Consider the following 22,863-nt stretch of genomic DNA (forward strand, 5'->3'; position numbering starts at 1 on the left):
AACTCCAAGCTGGATCATCATTTGAGCTGAGGGAGGATTATAGTGCTTGGTGCCTTTGCATGCCAAGGCAGAGAATGAAAACTATGCTGGCCTCAGTAGGGCTTGTATTCTAGAAGATGTATGAGCAGAGTTGCTTGAGGGAATCTGAAAGAAGAAAGTGGCTTTAAAGTATCAGAGTTACCCTAAGAGAGTCCATTCGCCTCTTTCAGGAGTGTCAATACATCTGCAGGACAGTGGAAAGGATGTAAATGGAGTAATAATATCACCACTGCAATCTCATTTAAAATGTAAACACAGGTATGTGGTGTCACTACAGAGCACTTTTGCCTCTCTCCTGAGCTCTAAATTGGATTTGACCTTCCATAGATTAGTTTTGCCATTATCTGCACATCTTTTCAGACTGAACTCCTTGCCACTTTGACTCTGTATTTTAAAATGTGGTGCCAACTCTTCTCAATCATTCTCACTTCTGGGATTAAAGAGGAAGATGTGATCATGGAAAATGCAACTGAGCTGACCTGGGAACATGGGCAAGGATTTAATGCTCTCAGAGAGTCTGGCAACGGTCTCGTAGCTGTAGATTACAGTTAATAGGACGCAAAGATCCATTTAGTGCAAATAACCTAAGAAAGCTCTACAGAAAATGTGGTAAGGAGGGCAGATAATATCTACTGCCAATTAGGGGATAGCTAAGAATTAGAAAGTAGAAAAGAGAGATTGTTATTCTTTAATACTGTTTCATGAGTAATTCTGGGAACTTTTAAAATGAATATTGGTAAAGACCCATTTCTGAGAAGGTACAAGAAGGTTCTGAAACAACAGCTATCCGGACATTGACATGAATTTTATACTTTGCCCCCAAAATAAAAGAAGGTGTAAATAATCTGTTTGCATGCAGACCAAGAAGTCGCCCCCCAAATGGAGAAATGCTGGACTTACATTAGTGACATACTCGATATCCTTCCAAAGGATGCACTCCCTGGGGAAATCAGCCAAGTCTAGGAAGTGATCCACCACCACTTGGCCGATTAGGTCATGGCGAGAGAACCTGTCAAAGTCATACACAGAGAAGTGAAGCTTCCGTGCTGCAAGGTCATTGTAGGGAACTGGAAACAAAAACACTTCATCAAACACAGGGTTCAAGGTCTTTCTGTGCACTTTAGTCTGGTGTTTTGTTTTCCGATCAGGAAGCAAATAGATCTTGACATAAGGATCTGAAGTTCCAGAAAAGTCCTTGGCAGGCAAATTGACAGCTTTGTGAATCTTCACGATGAGCTGCTCTAAGTCACAGTCATATTTTAAAATGAAATTCAGTTTCCCACAGGCTTTGCTGTTACCCCTAGTCCCATCATCAGTATCCAGTGACCTCTGCTTATATAATTCTGGTTTAATTCGACCAATTCCGGTCAACTGTTCCTGTTTTTGAAGCTGCTGGATATTGAAGTCTGGATTTGACAGGTTGAGTTGTCTTCGGATTGAATTATGCCTTGAGTGAAGAGCAAGAGAGAACAAAGTTACAGTCTCATTAGCTACAGGTCTCTCAGAAACTTGTGCCTGGGATGTAGGTAGTCTGTTATGCCCTTTTAAAAGCTTAGATCTGTGGGCCTTTTTTTTTTTTTTTTTTGGCCTAAATTCAAAATGCTCATCAATGTGAGTAAGCTGCTCCCCAAGGCTCGAAGCTCAAAATTGAGGCTCAGTATCAGGAAATGAACCAAGTAACATGTGACCTTGGAGCTTTTAAGGTTTAATGCACTTTCTAACCTAATATGCCATTAAAGAAGCTTATTCGTCTGGTAGAATGTAAAGATTTGTACAAATTGCTTTCAAAATAAAATTGTTCACCTTTATACATAATGTCATCCTGAAACTGAAATAGTTAGCTTTTTGTTGTCTTAGGAGAAATGCATCTGTCTCTAAATCACATAGTACTTCCTGTCACAGGCTTGTAAGTTTATTAGTAAGTAAATTCTTGCTGGTTCAAATCAAAGCATTTCATCCCAAGAGCAGTTTTAGCTCTTGTGAGAATGCATGTGACAGGATGTGTCTGCCTGCAGTGGACTGTGTTGTCTGTGACAGGTACAAGTGGCAGCTCCCTGACGGAGCTCCTGTCACACTACGTGGGTGATCAGTGATCAAGAGGAAGGGTTTTATTTCTGTAATAAACTCTAAGAGTATAGAAATTAAAGGTAAGCCATATAAATGTATGTAGGGATTCAGAGAAGGTCGAATACTGATATTTGCAAATTAAATATTTGCCGAGAGAATTTACTCTTCACCTTATCAGCTTATTGGTTTCGGTGAGTAGTTTCCCTGAAATTCTCTTTGAAACCTGCTATATCTGTGTGAGATACAGGTCTCTCATAAACTGAGAGACGTAGTCATTATGTACAAGGTTGTTTTTCATGTTATCTTTGTTTTTGCTCAGAGTTCAGAGTCATTATATTGTATTTTCTAACGAAAGTAGCCTCTCTCCACCATTAGGTGAAAGGAATAGCCAGGCTGTCTCTGAGGGATTGATAAATAGCTGGAGAGGCAGAGTAAACATTTGAGTCTGTCTTCTCTTCCTTTCCTGAGATAACTTTATGAAATAAAGATGTAAAATGGGATTAAGAGACCCCCAAACATGTTTGAAACTACTCTCCCTTGTGGTGTAGATGCTGTGCTGCTGAACATTCCTCTTCATCCTCAGATATGCTCCTGGTCACCAATCACCTCCACGGCACAGCAAAAACAGTCATGGAACTGTCACATGGACCTGTCAGGGCCAACACAGTCCACTGCAAGCGGATACCCCAAAGGCACATACATTCCCGTATGCACAAAAACTGTGTCATCTGAAAGTCTCTGTTGTCAGATTTTAATTTCTTACAAAGAAGTCTACCATCTGAAGTCTTCTCTGCATCCTATGCTTTCTCAGGGGGAGGGAGAGGGGAAGGGATGCTGTTAAACACCTAAAAGTGGCTCCCTGTACTGGTAAAGCTCAGCCATTCCCTTGTCCAGACACTGGCCCTCTCTAGGGCTGGAACAGAGCTCCAGTCTCATTCCACTGGGTGGGTGGAAGAGACTGGCGGGGAGCAGCAAGTGCCCAGCCCTCTGCACAGGCCATAAGGGGCTAGTACCAGTTCTGGCCTTTGATGTTGATTTTTCTTTCTAGGCTGGATTGAAATAAGGGTCATACTTGGGTCTGGTGTCAGTTCCCAGCTATAACAGATCATTCCAGGAACTGTCTGGTGATCCTGCTTAAATATTAAAAGTGCTTCCTCAAGGATGATACATACCTTCTTTGTACTAACGTCTGATGGAACACCAATCCTGTGTCTATGCCAGACCCAGACCCTGCCACTCGGCTACCACTTTTCTCCCAAGGTGGTTGTTGAGCAGACTGTCTGTGCCTAACAACTTACCTTGAGTTTTTTGAGTACTGGTTTTAGACTCATCATAGCAACATTTTGTCTTAACCCTATCTGTAGGCTGGGCCTGCCATGTAAATTTAAATTTAAAATACATGACTGACTGCTTAGCAATGGAACATATTCTGTTTTACTTATACATTTTCTTAGACAGGAAATCTGAACAGAAATAAGTCCCATGTGCTTTGCCTTTCCTAACCACAATGGATTGCCAGGAGATCGAGGCAGTAGGTTGGGGAAGACATCATAAAGAGATCTTACTTCAAAGACCAAAGCAAGATCCCAACTGCACAGGATGCCTCCATTCAAAATTGTAATAGAGCTTTTTTAAAAAAAAAAATAAAACACAGATGTGAACACAATCATCTACCCAAATGTTCTTCATCACTAATTTCATTCTCCATACTTCTGCCTCCAATCAGAACCACACTTACTATTAGGAAAACCACTAAATCCAACTATAAGGCAGTGGCTTAAAGCAGACAGCACAGACTGTAACAGGCCATGACAGTGCTCGCTCCCTGGGGCTCTCTTTCAATCACTTTCAATTTCCTTTTAGGAGAGAGTCAGGGATTACAGGAGTTGGGGGGTGGGTGAGCAGACCAGAGAAGCTCAAAGCAGTCAGGGAACCAGGGTAATTCACTGCACCTCCACATAACCTCTGCAGCTCTCTGGGCTGAGACATGAGCAAAAAGGGCTGTCCCAGGGATGAGAAGAAGACAAAGGAGAGGAAATGGAAAATCAATATCCATCCCATAGCTCTCATAGATTGCTCACATGGAGGTGGGAAGGAAAACCAAGTCCAAATCCAGGTACGGGGGGGGGGGGGGGGGGGCGGGGAACAGAATCTTTTGATCTGGCTCCTGCCATCCCAGGTGAGGTGGTTCTAAAATGGTCAATGGAGGTGGCCTTTGACTACAGTAAACTAGAAGCCTCCAGGGTAAGGGTCTGGAATTTTACTGTCACAGAGTGTGTGACAAGGAGGGATCTGTGTCTGAAGCCGACAGTCCCCTGAGAGGGTCTGAGAAGTCCTGTATGTTGGGTGTTCTCAGGACTTAATGTGCATAATGAAAGGAAGGAGAAAGAATGGATTCCAAAGACTGGGGTGGGAAAGGGAAAGCTGAGAGACAAGGTCCTCTGTAAATAAGTCATACTCTGATGCTGTCCTTAGAGAGGCTGGACAGTGAGGGGAAGATCCTCTGCTGGACCCACCTCCCATTCTCCCTTCGTGCAGGGGGAGGACATTTTCAGATTGTGGAAGAGAACTGAAAGATTGGAGGTTGCTGTCCCAATCTGATTTGGAAGATTGGTGGTTGAGCCTGGAGAAAGATTAATTTTGAAGATGATTAACAAAATCTGTAAAGCATATTTCCCACAACAAACTCAAAAACACTTTAATGCTTGAAGGACTATGAGCCTCCTGCTGATATGTAGCCTCAGGTTAGCAGAAGCAAGATCCCAGATGTAAAAAGCTTTCCCTTCTCTCTTTCCTCAAAATTGAATTAACCAGTTCCAGGGTCCCACTTTAAGTCCCTGAACCATCACCCAAATAGCCAACTACCTCCACTGGATTTTAAGAAAGAGGGCAGTACCACAATTCACCAAATATGAATGTGCAAAGCAAGGGGTCAGGTAGGGTGGAGGACATAGAAACGCAAACCCTAGTCACTGCCTGCAAGTTAGTCAAACACTGACTACACAGCAGGTCAGAAGAGGATAAGAACTGACCAGACATTAAGGAGCCAGACAGGCAGAGAGAGAGGTCCCTGGCTTGGGAAATGGTCATGGAGGAAATGGTACTCTCATAGAGCCTGGCTACATTAACTTGGCCTCATATTATTAGCTTCCAAGCTGATGCTATAGACCTCAATAGGGAAATTAAGTAAGTTGCCATCTTGGATCCCAGCTCTCCAGCAGGATAGGATCTTCAACTCTGTGTCCCCAAAGCTTTCTCCTTACATATGCCTACATGTTCCATCCAGGGTCTGTGGGAGAGCCAACATTCATCATTCCCACAATCCCTTCCACCTCTGCATCTCCCATGCAACTACAGGCAAGTATGCGCTCTTCTATCCACCATCACCTCAGTGACCCTATTTCAGAGGTGAAATTTGGCCTATCCCTTCCCTGAATCTGGAGCACCAGTGTTGACAGAGCTTCAGGATTCAAGGAGAGGAAAGAGAGAAGCAAACTGTGATTTCAGAACCACATGGGTTTCTTTACTAGGTTCAAGTCAAGACAGGGCAGTTTGGGAACAATGAAGATAGGATTGATATCCCTGGGTAATAGAGAGGAAAGAGCTGGATTGTCCTGAGCCTCAGGCAGACTCAGAAGAGGAAGTCTCAGAGCAGATGCAGTGAACTGACTACAGGGCAGAAGGAAATGGGGACCTTTCTTAGCACAGGATTCAGAGGTTTCCAGAATGGATGATATAACAAAGATGTAAGCATCACACCTTGGTCCGTGGAGGTATGTAGTCAAGTGCAGTTGGATACTCTGATACATCACCTACATCCTCGACATCCCCCAAGTTAAACAAGTTTGAAATCCTGGTTTCACTTAGAATATTTTATTCCCTATTTATATGACAAGCCTAGGTCCAACACCTTCTCAAAAGTAGCTTACAACTCATGCCTCTTTCCATTCCCATTGCTTCCAACTGAGTTCAGGCCTCATCATTACAGGCCTGAATCAGCCCCTTATAGCCCCTATTCACCCTGTCCCAAGCATCTGAGACATTCCTGCCAGATTAATCTAGAGAACTGGAGCACTTCAATGTGTATAACTGGTATTCTTCTCACCTATTTTCCCAACTAGGCTATGGACCTGTTGAGGTCAGGGATGTCTGTCTATCTATCTATCTATCTATCTATCTATCTATCTATCTATCTATCTTATGACCTGCACATGCTATAGAACTTTGCATGTACCAGATGCTTAATACAAGTGTCTTGAGGAAATATATGAATGCCAAGGACATATGGTTTGGTTTCCAATAATTAAATCCCAGTAGAGAAAATGTACATTTACATCTAATTTCAGAACCTCACGAGAATTAAAAGAGGCCTAAGCAGCTTCCATTTTTGAAGCTGTCAGTGTATTAAAATCTGAAGAAACATCTAAGAGTAATTAAAAAAACTGGTGCATTTTGAATGTTTACACCTAATTAATGTTTTCATCACACACCTACAAAAGCATAGCTTAATAGAATCGTGGTACTCTTGAGTAATCATGACATTTGACCCCAGCATACCAAGTTGTGGCCAGCCATGGGACCCAAATTTAAAGTTCAATGACTCTCATCTTCTTTCAACTTCGTCAGAATATTTCTGTGACTCTATGGACTCCAGAGATAAGGCCAAAAGTCCTCGTGTAAGGCTCTGGATGAAGGTAAAACAGGTTACAAGAGGCCTTCCTCCAGCCTCATCCCATATAGGCCCTTCTTCGGTTTACACTTCTGGCCTTTTGCCATTCTTGTCAGCAGAACACGAGAAAAGTGGCTGCATACTGATGAAGGTATTCTGTTAGTCATCCATGCTAAAAGTCTGCTCTACGTGCTCTATGCCGGGGGCTGCACAAGGTTTGGATATATAGGGAAAAACAAAGCAGATGTGGTCTCTGAGCTCATGGAACTCACAGATTAGAGAGGGGGTACAAGGTGACCAGCAAGTGAATGATCATTATTTGGAGAGTTCAACCTTGTGAAGAAATGCAAGCAAGGCAGCATGTGAGGGAATGAAGAGTGCAAAGGGGTGGAGGCAAGAGCACATACTTCAGACAGGGTGGTTGGTGAGGTCTTTCTGAGGAGGTGATTCTGTAGGGGGGCGGACACTGGAGCTGGAGAGGAAAAGGAAAAGCATTCCAGGCAGAGGGAACAGCACGTGCAAAGGCCTCAAGGCAGGAAAAGGTGGGAGGTTCTGAAGACACTGAGAGAGAAGCTAGGGTAGGTGGAACGTGACAAGGTTTCCCAGATAAAGCTTCCTAGTGAGCTGACAGGAGACTGTGGCAACAACGTGCAGGCCCTAACAGGCCTGATAAAAAGATGGCAGTGTAGTCACTGAAATTTTTATAAAACCAAAGTGTTACCTCGGAAGTTTGAGAAGACTTAATAAAATAGGTTGGACTTTCATCTCGGGATGTGAACCAGGAAATGCATTAGATGGCCTGTCAAGGTTCCTTCTATTTTGAGGATTCAGGGATTTTTATATATTTGGAAGAGAGATCTTAAAAATGTTCTGGTATTAAAGCATTCTGAAAAAAAAATCCATATTCCCAGGATATTACACAAAAGATATTTCATCTAAACTGCAAAGAATTAACAGGAACTTTGGAGGGTTCTAATAGTAACTGAGCTAAGTAGAAACAGAATGTTAACATGCTTGATCTTGGGAAAACAAGAGAAAGTCATCCTGACCAGAAACCTTCTGAGAAGATAACACAATGCTCATCTCTAGGGCACTCCATAGACATTGGTGGGGGGCCACATGTAGTCAAGTTCAAGAGGCCAGGAGACGGTGAGCTTCCCAATGTCAATGCTATGAGAGAAGCTATGCCAATGGATCTCAGGGACAGTAGAGACAACCTTAACTGGGAGTCTAGGTCTTATGTGCTCTGGGTCAAGGATATGTCCTAAGACCCCTGGAACAAATCACAACAACTGTAGGAGAGAATCAGTAAGAAAGAAATAGACAGGAGTGAGAAAATAAAGAGCATAATGAGAAGAAAAAGAAATAAGAACTAGCAGAGCAGACTGTTTAGAGGTATCTCAGTACAGAGTACCTGCTCCCTCCCCAAATTCAGTATCAAAAATATTAATTAAAAAACAATGTTAAAAATGTTTTGGAACATCATTTCTCCCATTCTGTCAGTAAAAAGGTTTTGTGTTTGTTTATAATATAACACAATTCCTAAAGAATTAGAAGATGACACACCACTCATTATGGTGAGACCATGAATCATAGATATGTATTTCCAGACATAACCCATAAAACTGGGTCAGTAGTAATTTAGGTAAGAATGTTTTAAATGCATAATGATGCAGATTATCAGTATTAGATCAAATGCAGCTGGAAAGAATTTAGTTTTCTTATGGTAGGTCAGATTTTACTAAACTTGATTTTGGCCATCAGAAAAGATAATTATGTGACTCCAAAACTAAAATAAATTTAAATGTAAAATTCATTTTATAGGGATAATTCCTTTGCTTCTTCTTTTTATCTTTTTTTCCTTCTATTCAATTTCCATAAATCAATGTTGAAGATACCAGTTTTCATTTACTTTTATTTTTTAGCACAGTTTTTTATTTTTAAATGAAATATATTTCTTGAGGTGTAGATTACTTATATATTTTTCTAGAATAAATATTGTGATAATTATAGTGATACAACTGCTATCAATTCATTAGAATTACAGCAGTCCTCAGCTACATAATCTAATAAAAGCATAGTATTATCACCTTGTATCAATGAGGACTCGATCAGAAAAATTAAGAGGCAGAGTAAAAACAAATAGGAGATGATTTCAATGGATACTTCATCTGAAAGATTCTAGTTTTTGAAATACTGAAGGAATTTTATTCCAAGTCTGCACCACTACATGAATGCCATGACAGCATCAAACAGAGCTCCAGTTATATTTAAGTCTATATCTAAAGAGAAATCCTAGTGATAAAATCTGAGGAGTTCTTCTAAATCAAATGGCAAACAACCATTCATTTCCTTACAGAGGAATATTTTAGGTTTAGTTCTTTGATTCAGAATTGGAAATGATGCTAAAATAGGTTTGTGGAAAAATTAAATTATAAACTGTCATATTCCATCCCACTTAATGTGAATGAGCAGAGTCTCTAGGATAAACTCGATTAACATAAAAAAAGGGTAAAATCTTATTTCTGTTTCTAGAGAACAAATAAAAAAAGATGTTTTAAAAATGCCCCCAAACTGTGCTCATACTTTCCAAATGACAGCACATGCTAGTCCTCTATCGCTCAGGCAAATTTTCATTTTAAAAAAGCTGCTTTCTCCATCTCTCTTCTTGAAATCTCCTACGGAAAGAGGATTTTTACATCCAGCGATTGAGAATTGGCTATTTAACCTCAAAGCCACATCTGTGCCCCATCTGAGTCTTGGGAGAAGCCAGTCGCAATGAAAATGATCATGACCAAGGCAATACTGCAATCAAAATGGCAGCTCAGGCTTTGGTGTGCTTACCAGATGCAGCCTGTACAAAGGGCATGATGTGCATGCTACTGCTTCATTCTTAAAACCACCCACATGTTGCTATTATTACTATTCCTCTCTCACAGAAGAGGAAATGGAAACATGGAGGTTAAGTAATATGTCCAGTGTCACGCACATAAGTAAAGCCAGTTCACCTGATCCCCCGAAACCCTTGCTGCTTATCACTGCACTAAAGGATTTCTCTCCTGCTTAAAGCACAGAGCATCCCACCCATAGAAAGCAAGTAACCCTAGGCCTGGGGGCTCTAGGCCTTTCAAAGGCTGAAGAAGGTCAGACCTGGAGCCACTCTGTGTACTATGGGGACAGCCTATGTGTGACAGCTAGGGCAGGTCAGAAGCATGGGGCATAAATTCAATAGCACCAGAAGGACAGCAGGAAGAGTGGTTAAGAGCTCAGGCTCTGGTGTTGGCTGAATCAGGGCATATCAACATATGACTGTTTTAAATTTAAACTCTTTGACTTGGGCAGCCCCAGTGGCTCAGCAGTTTAGCGCCGCCTTTGGCCCAGGGCCTGATCCTGGAGACCCGGGATCGAGTCCCACGTTGGGCTTCTTGCGTGGAGCCTGCTTCTCCCTCTGCCTATGTCTCTGCCTCTCTCTCTCTCTCTCTCTCTCTCTCTTCCTCCCTCTGTGTGTGTGTGTGTGTGTGTCATGAATAAATGAATAAAATCTTTAAAAAAATAAACTCTCTGACTTAAGTTTCTTCTTTTGTGAAATGAAAATGATAACTTTGGCATCTTGTGCAAAGTTGTGAACTACCGTAAAATTATGCCTATTGAAGTTCTTAGTACTTGACATGCAAAGTCTTGGCGATGTAACTCTACTACTATGGCTAAGTGGAGCCTACGTAGGGAGCTCAGGAGAGGGAAGGAGGAGCCCACTGGTTCCTTCATGTTCCCATCTTCATGTCTCTAATACTGCATGGACGTATGAAAGGCTACGGGCTCCAGCGCTAATCAATGCTACTACTGGCAAGAGAGGGAAGAGAGTGGTCCTTGCCTTGCATTCAGAAAGGAAGGGGGCATTACTGACCGGGCCGACGAGGTTGGCTCTGTGACTTGGCGCTGTACACGGACGCCATGGGCACAGTTCTCCGGCCCCCCCGCCTGGGTTGAGAGGGGGATGTCCGGGGACGTGTGGCTGATCTTCATGGAGGAGTCAGGGCAGGGGGTGGGAGGGTCTAAGAAGCCCTCACTGTTCTCCTGCTCATTGGTCTCTGTGTCCGTGTAGTTAAGAGGTTCCCGGTTGTTGTCTTTGCTACCAGACAGCAGGCCTCGTTCTCGCCACGGAACCCAGCAGAGCTTCCAAGACACGAAGAGAGACACGCCAAAAAGGGCGAGGCCACAGGCAGTGACCACGAGGGTCAGCAGGCTCACCGAGATATCTGCAAAGAAGCAAAGATCAAAGGTCAGTGTGGCTGTTCTTCCTGGGCCCATCCATTGCACACTGCAGGCAGATGACCCTTTCATCCATTCATCCCTTGGGAGCTGGCCGCAGGGTCACCTGATTCTGGCGTGGGGACAGTGAGACTCAGAGACAGCATAGGGAAGGTAACAGGCAGGCAGTATTTCCAAACGGTCTCCTCTAGCAAGAGGGAGGATATATTCAGGGAGACTAGGAATGCCCTCTAAGGCAACTGAGACCCTACATCAGGGCAATATAAATCACTGGGGTTTTGTGAGCAGGACAGTTTCAGCAGTCCTTAAAAATGACTCGGTCATTTCAGAGAGCCGTATAATAGAATCTGGGAGTTGTGTAACAGTTTTCTAAATCAAAAGAAACTGGAATGTTTTCTTTCTCTTTCTGATATTGATTTTGAAGAATCTAAGCAACATGAAGCTCAAGTCCTCTGAAGCCTCAAGGATATCCTACAGCCAGTGGCCGGGTGCCCGGGACCCAGCACCAGTCATCGTAGTTTGGGTCTCCCAGTAGCACTCCCCGAGACAAGCATTCAAAGGCAGGTGGTTTATTTAGAAAGTGAAGAAAACACAGGTAGAGGAGTAGGGAAGTGGTCCAGAGAAGGCGGCCAGCAAAAGAGGCTTTACCAAGCCAGTCACTACAGATGGAGGTTACATCTCCTGGGCAAGAGTCACACTTCAGTCACCCCCACAAGAGGCAAGGAGCTGGGTTACGAAAACGTCAGCTCCCTTAGTCAGGGATTGGAGGGCAGCTCTCACGGGGCATTTCCCACCTGCAGCACAAGTGGTGCAGTCCCAAACTCTCACATTCAAATAAATGCAGAGGCTGGCCTTTGGAGGTCAGCAGGCACGCGCTGAAGTGGTGAGGGTGAATGGATATGGCAAGGCAACCATAGCATCTGCTACCTGGACTGTGTGACCTCAGTTAGGACCCATGGCAGTGCAGTAGCTATGCCCCTAACTCCCAGAATACAGCCCACCCCCCTTCAGGCTTCTGCCCCGTGCCTCAGTGGAGCCAGGGAGGCTAAGGCATCAACCTGAACCCATTCCTGGCACTGTGGTGGTTGTAAACCCCTTATTTTAAAAGACACTCGCACCTGGCCTTACTGTGCTCCATTACACTCAGGAGCTCCAAGAATTCTCCCAGGTTTTGCCTTTACTGTCCATCATCAAAATATTTGCATTGCTTCAGCCCAAGTTTTCTGAATGTCCATTATATGCCAGGTACTGTGCTCAGTTTAGGAAATTGTACAAGGGAAAACATGACAGACACATTCCATACTTTCTTCATAGACTCAAATTCTTATGAAGGAGATAATTAGGAATAAGTTATTTTTCACAATATCAATTATCCACAGCATGCCAACAATCCACGACATGAAACAACTGGTCTTTCTGCTGAGACATGCGTGTGAGGCCCAACCTCAAGTCACTTACGTACTGAGCCAAGCTGACCACCCACCATCCGTGTGCTTTTCAGCATGACTCTGAAGATACTTGATCATTCTTATGAAATGATAAAACAGTTTCTTCATGAAAAATTGCTCTTGAGAGAACGCCAGCTGCTAGGGCTGGTGATGGATCTAATGTATCTCCTCTATGCCTCCCCATCAATCTTTGTCCTTTTGGTGAAATTGTATTCTATCTCTGTTCGACAATACTAAGAGTTTCACATGGGTTAGTGAGCTCAACTCTGCCACCTTTCTCTCCTCTAGTCCCACTGAAAGGGGATTAGCAAACTCTACAGCAACAAGGATGGGTTCCATCAATCCATCAGTGAACCAGTAACATTGAGGAATTTCTAGAATTGTTTTAAAGTTAAAGCCAATTAGTACTGAACATTTAACACAAGCAAATGAAGTGACACTAAGGAAACAATAAAAACTAAAACTCCCAGGTGCAGAGCAGCAAGGGCAGGGATGGCAAGAGGAAGGAGAGTCAGTGGGGGCAAAGTAAGGGGCACCAGAAATCACACCTTATGGAGCCCCAACATAAGGCAGGGAGAGAGCATGGTCCAGCCACAGGCTCCATTGCATTCTGATGGCTCACACAGGAGCATGGAAAATTTGTCAACACAAACTTCTAGCACAGGTAGTACTGCTGGGGACACAGAAAGGAGGAGACCCTGTCCCGGTTAATCAGACTGCCACAGCAAACATCAACTCCTACCTTGTCCAAAAAAAATTTAAAAACAAAACAGGCTCCACAACACAGTGAAATCCCTTAACACATAGTTATTCAAACTGAGACAAAACTCCTCGCCTGTTAATCACTTTGGCACTGTCCTGACACAAGACACTGCTACAAGACACCAGCTCAGACTGGAGTTGGGGCACACTGGAAAGCAGTAGTGTTCACCAGTACAATGTACTAATTATATTGTTATTCACCCAGTATTTGCTCTCCGCCCTCTCCACCACAGTGCCCCCCTATGCTGAGGAAGGAGAATAAATCCCAACCCCTAGATAATGGTTTTGTCCATGTGACTTGCTCTAGTTGATAAGAGTAGATATGGCCCATGCCACCTCTGACCAGAGTACTCTTGGCTCCACCTTCTCCCATGAGAAGAAATCTTAAATAAAGCTCACTCTTCCAACTTAGGAAGGAACCAGCTGTGGGGCAGAGCTGTAGCTGATCCACATATCCATGAGCAAATCCTAGAGAGTTGATGTTTTAAGTCACTAACATTTTGGAGATGTTTGTTACCATGGCAAAAAACGTTGACTAACACATGACCATATAATTTATTGTCTAAAGTTGGGATACCTTAAGAGAGAGAAGAGGGTGGGGGTGCCTGGGTGGCTCAGTCAGTTAACTGTCCAAATCTTGATTTTGGCTCAGGTTATGATCTCAGGGTTGTGGGACTGAGCCCTGCATTGGATGCCCAACTCAGTGGGGTGTCTGCTTGAGATTTCCCCCTCTCTCTCTGCCCTCCTCCCCACAACTTCTGCTCACACGCATGCTCTCTCTCAAACAAATAGATAAATTTTAAATATATATATATATATATATATATATAGAGAGAGAGAGAAGGGGGTGATATTAATAATCATTTGGACAAGAGACTTCACCCAGTACCCAGGGTAAACTAGAGCATATGGTCACTCTGGACTCATCACCTTGGTACAATATAACATCACAGGGTTAACATGGCATAGACAACATACTAAATAAAAGAAATTAAAGCCTGGGGCCACTTTTGCTAGTAACCACAGGGCCCTGACCCAACTCAAGAATGTCCCCAGCTTGTTAGCTGACTTCAGCTCATGCACCAAAAAAAATCCCTCAGCTTGCTGCTCACAAGTCCAGTCATGGGGGATCCATGAGAGCAAGAATCTTGTCTATCTCAGCACTGAATGCCAAACAACTAAAAGAATGCCTGGCACATAGTAGGCATTCAGGAAATGTCTGATGACACCAACCGAGGAGCGCTGTAGCCATCTGCTACATTTACCATGAATTATGGTTGTGGCCTACACACCCTTGGAAGTGCTACTCACCCTCACAATCATTATGGATTTGGGAGCATACAGGTATTACAGAGAATTTCTGCAAGTGACAAAAATGATTTTTTTCTTACTCACACTAAAATGCCATGTGTGTTAGCAATGGGCCAGGGAATATCTTCCAGAAGAAACCAATGATGACCTACACAGACACACCAACCACTGAGTACAATCATCTGGGCTTCTGTTTTGCAAACAACTCAGGGTACCCTCTGGACAATTTTCTTTTTTCAGAACAAAGTGTTAGAAAAAACTGCTGTGGAGTCACTACGGCCATAGATACTAGCCACCTCAGACTTACAACCTTAGGATAGGGAAGAGAATCAGCTCAGAATCACACAATAGCTTTGCTTAGAAGAGAAGTTATTTCTTAAGTTAGGTGGTAGGTACATGGCCATTTGTTTTATGATTGATCCTGAAACCATATGTTATCAATATATATCAATATATATATCTATATATATATATATTCTTTGGCATTTATGGCATATTTCATAACAAAAATGGAAAAAAATAGTAACATCAAAAAATGATTATTCTAAAGATAAATTTTCTTAAAAAATGGGTAAGTATAATTAGTTCTTTTGTCCAAGAGCCAAGAGAATAACCAGATGGTGATTCAGGGATGAAGGGAGGCAAATGGCAACCCAGTTCTGCTCCAGATCCCTGGAGGTGCTGCTGCTTGGGGGTGACTGTGCATGAAAACTATACCCAAGATATTGAGTACATTCTTCCAAGGAAGATGTGGCACAGAAGATCCTGCAATCAGGTCTGACCATCAGAACTCTCTTCTAGCTGCTATTAGATGTAGCCATTGGACATGATGTACTGTAGCAATACCCCTCAAACCAGATACAAGACACCATGACATCCCTACACTCAACAGATATCCCTATACATCTATAATTCTAAGAGACCCATGCAAGCCTAAAGACTTGTTTTGGAATGGCAAATATTATTGTCCAATGAAAGAAAGGCTTCAAAGTCCATAGTCCATACACTGTACATGGACAGATGAACAGTAGTTGTTCCCCTAAACTGTGAAGGGCCAGGAAGAGAATACATAAACTGACAACCAAAGAAAAGCTATGGGACAAATGAGTAGCTCAAAAGAAGTTAACCAAGCTGAGCCATTAGAATAAACTGGCCCTTGACATTAAACAAATTAACGTAAGAGGCAAATTAATTCCTATACTCAGTAAGATTTATAAAATAGTCAATAAAACTAAGAAATATGGATGCAGTAGTGATCAGAATCAGACAGCCTTGAGATCCTACCTGATCTTTTAAGAAAAGAAGATTGTACCCCTAGAATTCTATAGCTAGCCACATTATCACAAGAGGGGGAAAAGGCATTTTTAAGCAGTCAGTGACTCAGAAAATATACCATTCATGTACCTTCTCCTGCATCAAACCTAAGAAATTCTCCAAACAAACAAATAAAAATTTTTGTCAGAATAGAGAACCCAAGAAAAGGAAAGATATACTATATAAGATATAGACTTACATACTGTGTATCACAAGAATTAGTGATAAGCAAAGAAAATAGCACAAAGTACACTAAATCTAAGTTATTGCTGTTATGAGGTTATGAAGTTCAATGTAACTGCTCAGGAAAAAAAAACACATAAAAGAGTAAAAGGATGCTATACGCATACTTAAATCCCGACAATTCCAACAAAATATGGGAGGCAGAAGAAGGAAAAAAGTAAAAACAAATTAAGTGTCCTATATTGTTAGCATGTAGAAATTATCGATACCTTGACTTGATGTTGATAAGGAAGCATGAGTGCAAATATGTATATGAAATATTTAAGGGGGACTTTGATTCATAGTGACACATCTGTATACATGTTAATATCCTCTTCTTCTGGAGACCCCCATTAAATGATAGAAAGTAAATAAAAAATATAAATGATAATAACAGGGAGTACAGCACAAGACAACTGACAAACTGGAAAACTTTCCTGGAAGACTGTATGTGGATAGAGAAGCAGGAGAGGAATGCAGAAAGTAATACACCTAAAGGGTAGGCAACCTTACCTACTGACCTCAGCTTCAGGACACAGATATTTCCAATGTGGAGGCAGCTAAGACTGAGATACAGAGCTAAAAATATGGGCATGGATTGAAAATCTTCACAAAAATATTGTCCGATCTATCTAGGAAGAAACCAAGGCCACTAGTATGAGAATTAGTGCCCAAGGGCAAAATCCGCCACATTCTTGCCAAAAAATCTAACCCCTAAATCCCATTAAAGTAAATTTTGCCTGTTAAAATATCACCCACACACACAAAAAAAATAAAATAAAATAAAATATCACCCACAGATACACAGCCTCATAGCTTTTCTACTACCTCATTATTAAATATGACTAAGCTACAAAGAATCACCAGCCATGTACGGAAATCTTACAGCATCCAGTTCAATGCATAGAAGCCAAAAAGAGGTTCCTACAGAAAACAGATAAAATCAGTGAGGAAATAAGAATTTTTCATTCACAGGATGTTTCCAGAAGGTTTTTAGTCCACAAAACTAGAGTAGATCACTAGTAAATGAATGAAGAATTAGACAATGTTCTTAGAAGTAAAATAACATGACTGCTGAAACAAATTAAAAATTTCATAGAGGGCAGAGAGCTTCTGATTCCATAGGTCTGCCTAACAAGTTCCTAGGTGTGGCCACTGCTGCTGCTACTGGTCTGGAATATACTCTGAGAACTACTTTGCCTGTTGTTGAACCTAAATGAAGTAAGCAAGTGCTATGCATAAATTTCAGAAAGGAATGAAGAGAAGACACATCCTCTTGTCCTCAGGAAGCTTAGCTTCTGGCTAGAAAACCACAAACTGCATATTCAGGAACCATAGGCAACAAAGTGGAAAATCTGATACCTATGGAAATTCTAAGAAGAGATGCTAAGTAGACTACTGACCACTCAGTTGGACACTTTGCAGAAAATTTAGAGATGTATATTAGGGAGATATTGTCCATGGGATCACCCAGGCCCAACTAGTGATGGGGGCTGATCAAGAAATATATATATATTTTTTTTTATAAATTAATTTTTATTGGTGTTCAATTTACCAACATACAGAATAACACCCAGTGCTCATCCCGTCAAGTGTCCCCCTCCGTGCCCGTCACCCATTCACCCCCACCCCCCGCCCTCCTCCCCTTCCACCACCCCTAGAAGAAATATTTTTTATTCTTATCTCTTCCCAACTTCGTATTGTCCCAGAGGACTGGAGTTTTCAAAAGGATTACACTGGAACCTAAAGATTTAGGGTCTGTGTCTAGTCCTCTCCTGGCCAAAGGAAACAGACAATGAAGACCCAGAAAAGCCAATCGACACTCGGGATGAAGGAAATGTGGTATTTCCAGGGTAGGCAAAAGAAGCTGGGAATCACAATTGAGGAGGGAAAGCATAAAAGATCAGAACCAGAAAAATGGTGCTAAGCACTGGGCCTGAGATGGAGTGGGACATAAAGAAGAGGGAACTCAAAGTCAGAAGCTCAGATGATAGGAACTGGCTTAAAAGACTGCAAAATGAAGACAGGCAAGTGGCTCAATGTCACTGATCCATTCATCTACATATGACTTACCTTTCAATCAAAGGATTAGAGGCAGTTTAAAAGATATATATAACACACATACACACACACACACCACACTGGGGGGCCTGGATAGCTCAGTCCATTGAGGATCAGGTCATGATTTCAGGGTTGTGAGATCCAGCCCCCCCATGGGCTCCATGCTCTGCCAAGGAGTCTCCCAAAGATTCTCCCTCCCTCTCCCTGCCTTTGCCCCTCCCCTGCTCACATGTTTGCACACACACTCTTTCCCTAAAATAAATAAATAAATTTTAAAAAATTAATATACAGCACAATAAAATAAAATAAACTTTGTGAGGAAATCAGGACCGAAGAAAAATAAAAGCAAAATGAAGATGAAGTCAGGGGTAAGGTACATAGCCAAAAAACATGTATGAAGTTTTGTAAAGTTGCCAGAAGTGGCTAGAGAATTGGCTCCCAACATCCCACTTGTCAGAGAAAAGAATGAAATATAAATAATTATGTGATTCAGCATCCAAAACACTAAACAATTAAGAAACATTTTAGACAAGGAAAATTGGAACTAGAAACGTAATGATGTTAGAGATTACTGTTAACTACTTTCTAGATATAATAATTATATTGCGGTTATGTTGTGTAGATACAAATGAAAACATTGAAATGATATCTGGAATTTGTTTCAAATTATAAATGAAACAAGATTGACCACGGGTTAATAGTTATTGAAACTGAGTAATGAGTATGTGGAGTTTATTATTCTTTTTACTTCTGACAATTTCTTAATGAAAAATAAAAAACAAAACATGTTTCGGTCAGGAAAAATGTTGATCCCTGACTCCAATCTTAGACTTTCTTATTTAATAGGCCTTGGGGTAAAGACCTTTAATTTCCATTTTTAATAAGCATTTCAAATCTGAGATTAAGCTAATGTAGACAGTATATAGATAACACTGAGTACACCTGATGTATATCTATACATAAGGCATACATATATCCATGTGCGCACACAGACACATAGTGGTTCAGAACACAAGATGCCTTCCTAATCCTAAAACAATTGTGTCTTGAGGGCCTAATAAAGATAACACTGGAAAATCTAGTTAGACAGCGCCACAGAGAACTTGAGGCTATTAACTGGTGCCTTGTAGGTAAAGCAGTAATGTAATTAGATGGAGGGAACAGGCAAGACCAGACAGCTTTGAGGATAAGCTGTCAGGTGTTTCAGGGAACGGAACCAACATGAAAAACCCTGTACTACAAGAAACTTGAGTGATCACCCACAAAAGCCCATGTCAGAATTCCCTCATCAACAATCCCTTCCATGTGACCATGAGGCCTTCATTTGAATACTTTATTTACTGTCTTTTTAGCCTTAATACAATGAATATGTATTATTCTACAATTTAAAAAGAGAATAATATAGTAAAATTGCTGTGTTTAATAATCACAGCATTCTGGAGTTATCCAGAAAAGGGGAACTCAGCCCCATATACACCTCAGTAGCCCGGAGGGCATCTTCTGGATGGTGACCCTCAGGCATCTTAGATAAAAGTATATAATAGGAGATCCCTGGGTGGCTCAGCGGTTTAGCCCCAGCCTTTGGCCCAGGGAGTCCTCGTCAGGCTCCCGGCATGGAGCCTGCTTCTCCCTCTGCCTGTCTCTGCCTCTCTCTCTCTATGCCTGTCATGAACAAATAAATAAATAAATCTTTAGAAAAAAAAAAAGTATATAATAGATTTTAGACTAAAATTAGATGTTTTGGTGTTTAAATGATTGCACTTAAGTTGTCTGGGAAATGCAATCTTGCAGAACTTTCTCTTTAATTATACTGCAAGCACAACAGCACAGTGGTTAGGGGCACGCGTTCTAGAATCACATAGTCAAGGTCTGCAGCCCCACACCAGTGGTGTAACCACATTTAGATTTCTCCTTATCTTATTTCTCTTTGTAACAATGCTGGGATAATAATAGTATTTACTTCTTGGGGTTATAGTGAGTGCTTAGAAAGGTCCTAGCACTCAATAAATTATTGGGTTTTGTGTTTTCAGGATTCAGCCACTGCTTATCCAGACTTACTCTTATGTCAAAAAATGGTCAGCGTGGTTAATAAATAGTGAGACCTCCTGTAGCTTGATGAAATGGGCTAGGACAAGCAAACATCAGGTGCCTAATAGGTGCTTATGGAGCTTAATTACTGAGGACAAAAAAAAAAAAAAAGGAGGGCCTATTAAGCACCTGGTATTTGCTTGCCCTCCGGAACCACTAGTCAAGAGAATTTCAACAATGTTATTCATGAATCACCGAATCACCAGTGCTAGCTACTGAAGCCCAGAAGTGGGGGATACATAACCCAACCTGCTTTTAGAAAAGGCTTACCATAAAAGAGGAGGGAGCCAAGTCCTACTTAAAACTACTACTCTTATACAAAGACCAAACTCAGATCACTTGGCCATGTGAGCAAAAGACTTTACCAGAAGAAAGGCCAGCTGTATATGGAGGCTCCAGGAAAGAACTGGCATGTTCCACGAGCTCTAGGACCAGCTATGCCACCATTTGTAATTCATAACCTTGTGTAGGTCACTGCCTCTCTATGGTCTTCCTCATCTGTCATAAAGGTCTGGGGCATGGCTCTTGCAATTCTGTGGTTCGTGTGAAGATGCCAAATGACCTTGGGTTCACAGCAATATCTGTATCCAGAGCTAAAGTCATTACCATCATTCCCGTTAGTGACCACAAGCCAATGGGTGCTATCCAACTGGAGGCTACAGTTTAGGACCATTCCTACTTTTTCATGCTTGCAGCAGGTCCTCTTAGCACTAGCTCATGGTAAAAACTGCAAGGATTAAGGAGCATTAACTCAAGCCTGCAGGGTCCATACCGTGATGAAGGTCCTGAGCCAGACAGAGCTCTTCTCTGCCTTAACCCTAAGAAGCCCATGGACTAGTAAAATGAATTAGAACATGGAAATTGGCAATGACTGCATTTTCCTGTGATTGACATAAAAGGTGGAGCACATTTAGCAGGACCGTGTCTCAGGCCCTCAGATCCCTTCCTCAAAAGGCTGCCCAAGTGATCCTGTATGTTAACTAAACAGCTGGCCTAAAATTAGCCTTGCGAGAACACCTTCTGTCGCACCTTCTATTTGCAAAGTGCAGCCTCATCAGCGTGACCCACTCCTCTTCACACTGGCATCAGCCCCTCTGCCTCGGCCACACGGGGCAGGGGCTTGCTCCCACAACACTGGGGCTGCAACCACAAACACCAACAGCTGGCTTTTAACTCTGGTTCCCCTGCCCTTCTAGTCCTGTGGCACCTGAGCCCCTCCTGTCTGCACAACAGGAGGGTTCAGAATTATCAGGTTTGCCCCTGGGCTCCGTCTCTTGTTATTCTCTGCAGAAATTATTTAACTGGAAACAAAATCTACTTAAGAAAATCTTTTACCACCCACTGTAGCTTCACTGCAAGTGCCTGCAAATACAATGTTTTCCATATCATGGGATTCTGGCCTGTGCAGAGTAAATGGAAACACTCAGATGTACTCAGGTTCCTGTGAAATAATAGAAAATCTGACATGTATGGGGTCAGACAATGGGGACTTCTTGCCTGAAAAGAACACCGTGAAGTGGAACCCAAGAACATGTGGGAGCTAGATACAACCCAAAGAGGTCGGCAACCTTCCTTGGTGTGTGTCTGCGGAAACTGGGGGTCCTAGCCCACCCAGCAGTGCAGAAGGATACGGGCAGCAATCGGAGACCTGATGTCCACTTCTTTTTTTTTTTGTATGAGACTAGGGACTGCCTGCAACCTCTCCAGGGCCGTTGTTTACTTCTAAAAGGGGTGAGGAAAGTCCTCCATGCCTGGCTCTTTTGAAAGTTAGCTGCACTTGCATCCATATAAAAGCCTTCCATATGCTTTCATAGTGTTGAGATTCTCCTTAAGCTTGGCACTGCTGCATTGACCCAATAATTTGTACCCTCCACAGGACCCCTTTCCAAATTTCATCAGTCCCAGTCACTTCCTAGACCAGATCTGGTCTTGCTTTGATCCAATTACCATTGAAATCTCTCCTCTACCCTGTGGAACAAGATCAAGAGGTTGCTGACCACCACCTTTGTGAACAAGCATTAGAAAAATCTCATAAAGCAATATGGAATGTTAGGGTGACAATGCTTCTTCCCATTCCTGGCTCCCATGAGGAGTCATTTTTCCCTAAATGCTCCTTATCATTACCCTACCTCTTCTCCTTTCAGAGGTGAAGTGGGTTGGTTGCTCAATTAGAAAGCATCTTCCTTTTTTTTTTTTTCAAGATTTTATTTATTTATTCATGAGAGACACAGAAAGAGAGGCAGAGTCATAGCCAGAGGGAGAAGCAGGCTTCCTACAGGAAGCTTGATTGTGGGACTCCATCTCAGGACCCCAGGATCACTACCCAAGCCGAAGGCAGATACTCAATCACTGAGCCACCACAGCATCTTCCATTTACCCCAAATCCATCTCCTTCCCCCTCTGTCTCATTTTGGGACATGGAGGTTGACTCAAATGGACTGTATCCATGAGGTCCCTTGCCTTGGCTTCTGTTGAGTTAGGCCAAGAAGAGGCCCTAATAGGAAATCAGAGGGTGAGTAGAGAATGAAGTTACAGTTATTTATTCCCCCAGTTCTCTTCCAGCTAGGTTACCAGGCCATATGTGTCCCGCTACTGGAAGCCATAGCCCCTTTT

The 22,863-nt window shown here is 42.3% G+C and overlaps 1 protein-coding gene across 2 annotated transcripts in view; it reads right to left on the reverse strand.

Moving 5' to 3' along the window:
* Window positions 1–22,863, reverse strand: part of SYT9 (synaptotagmin 9) — a 193,078-nt gene that overhangs the window by 127,773 nt on the left and 42,442 nt on the right. For both annotated transcript variants that reach the window (XM_055317550.1, XM_055317551.1), the window contains exons 2-3: window positions 10,680–11,031; window positions 940–1,486 (exon numbers count right to left, since the gene is read on the reverse strand). In XM_055317550.1, coding sequence (XP_055173525.1) covers window positions 940–1,486; window positions 10,680–11,031 — 899 coding nt within the window. The remainder of the gene's footprint in view (window positions 1–939; window positions 1,487–10,679; window positions 11,032–22,863) is intronic.

Source organism: Nyctereutes procyonoides, unplaced genomic scaffold, assembly GCF_905146905.1.
Source record: "Nyctereutes procyonoides isolate TBG_1078 unplaced genomic scaffold, NYPRO_anot_genome, whole genome shotgun sequence".
NCBI classification, from domain to species: Eukaryota; Metazoa; Chordata; class Mammalia; order Carnivora; family Canidae; genus Nyctereutes; species Nyctereutes procyonoides.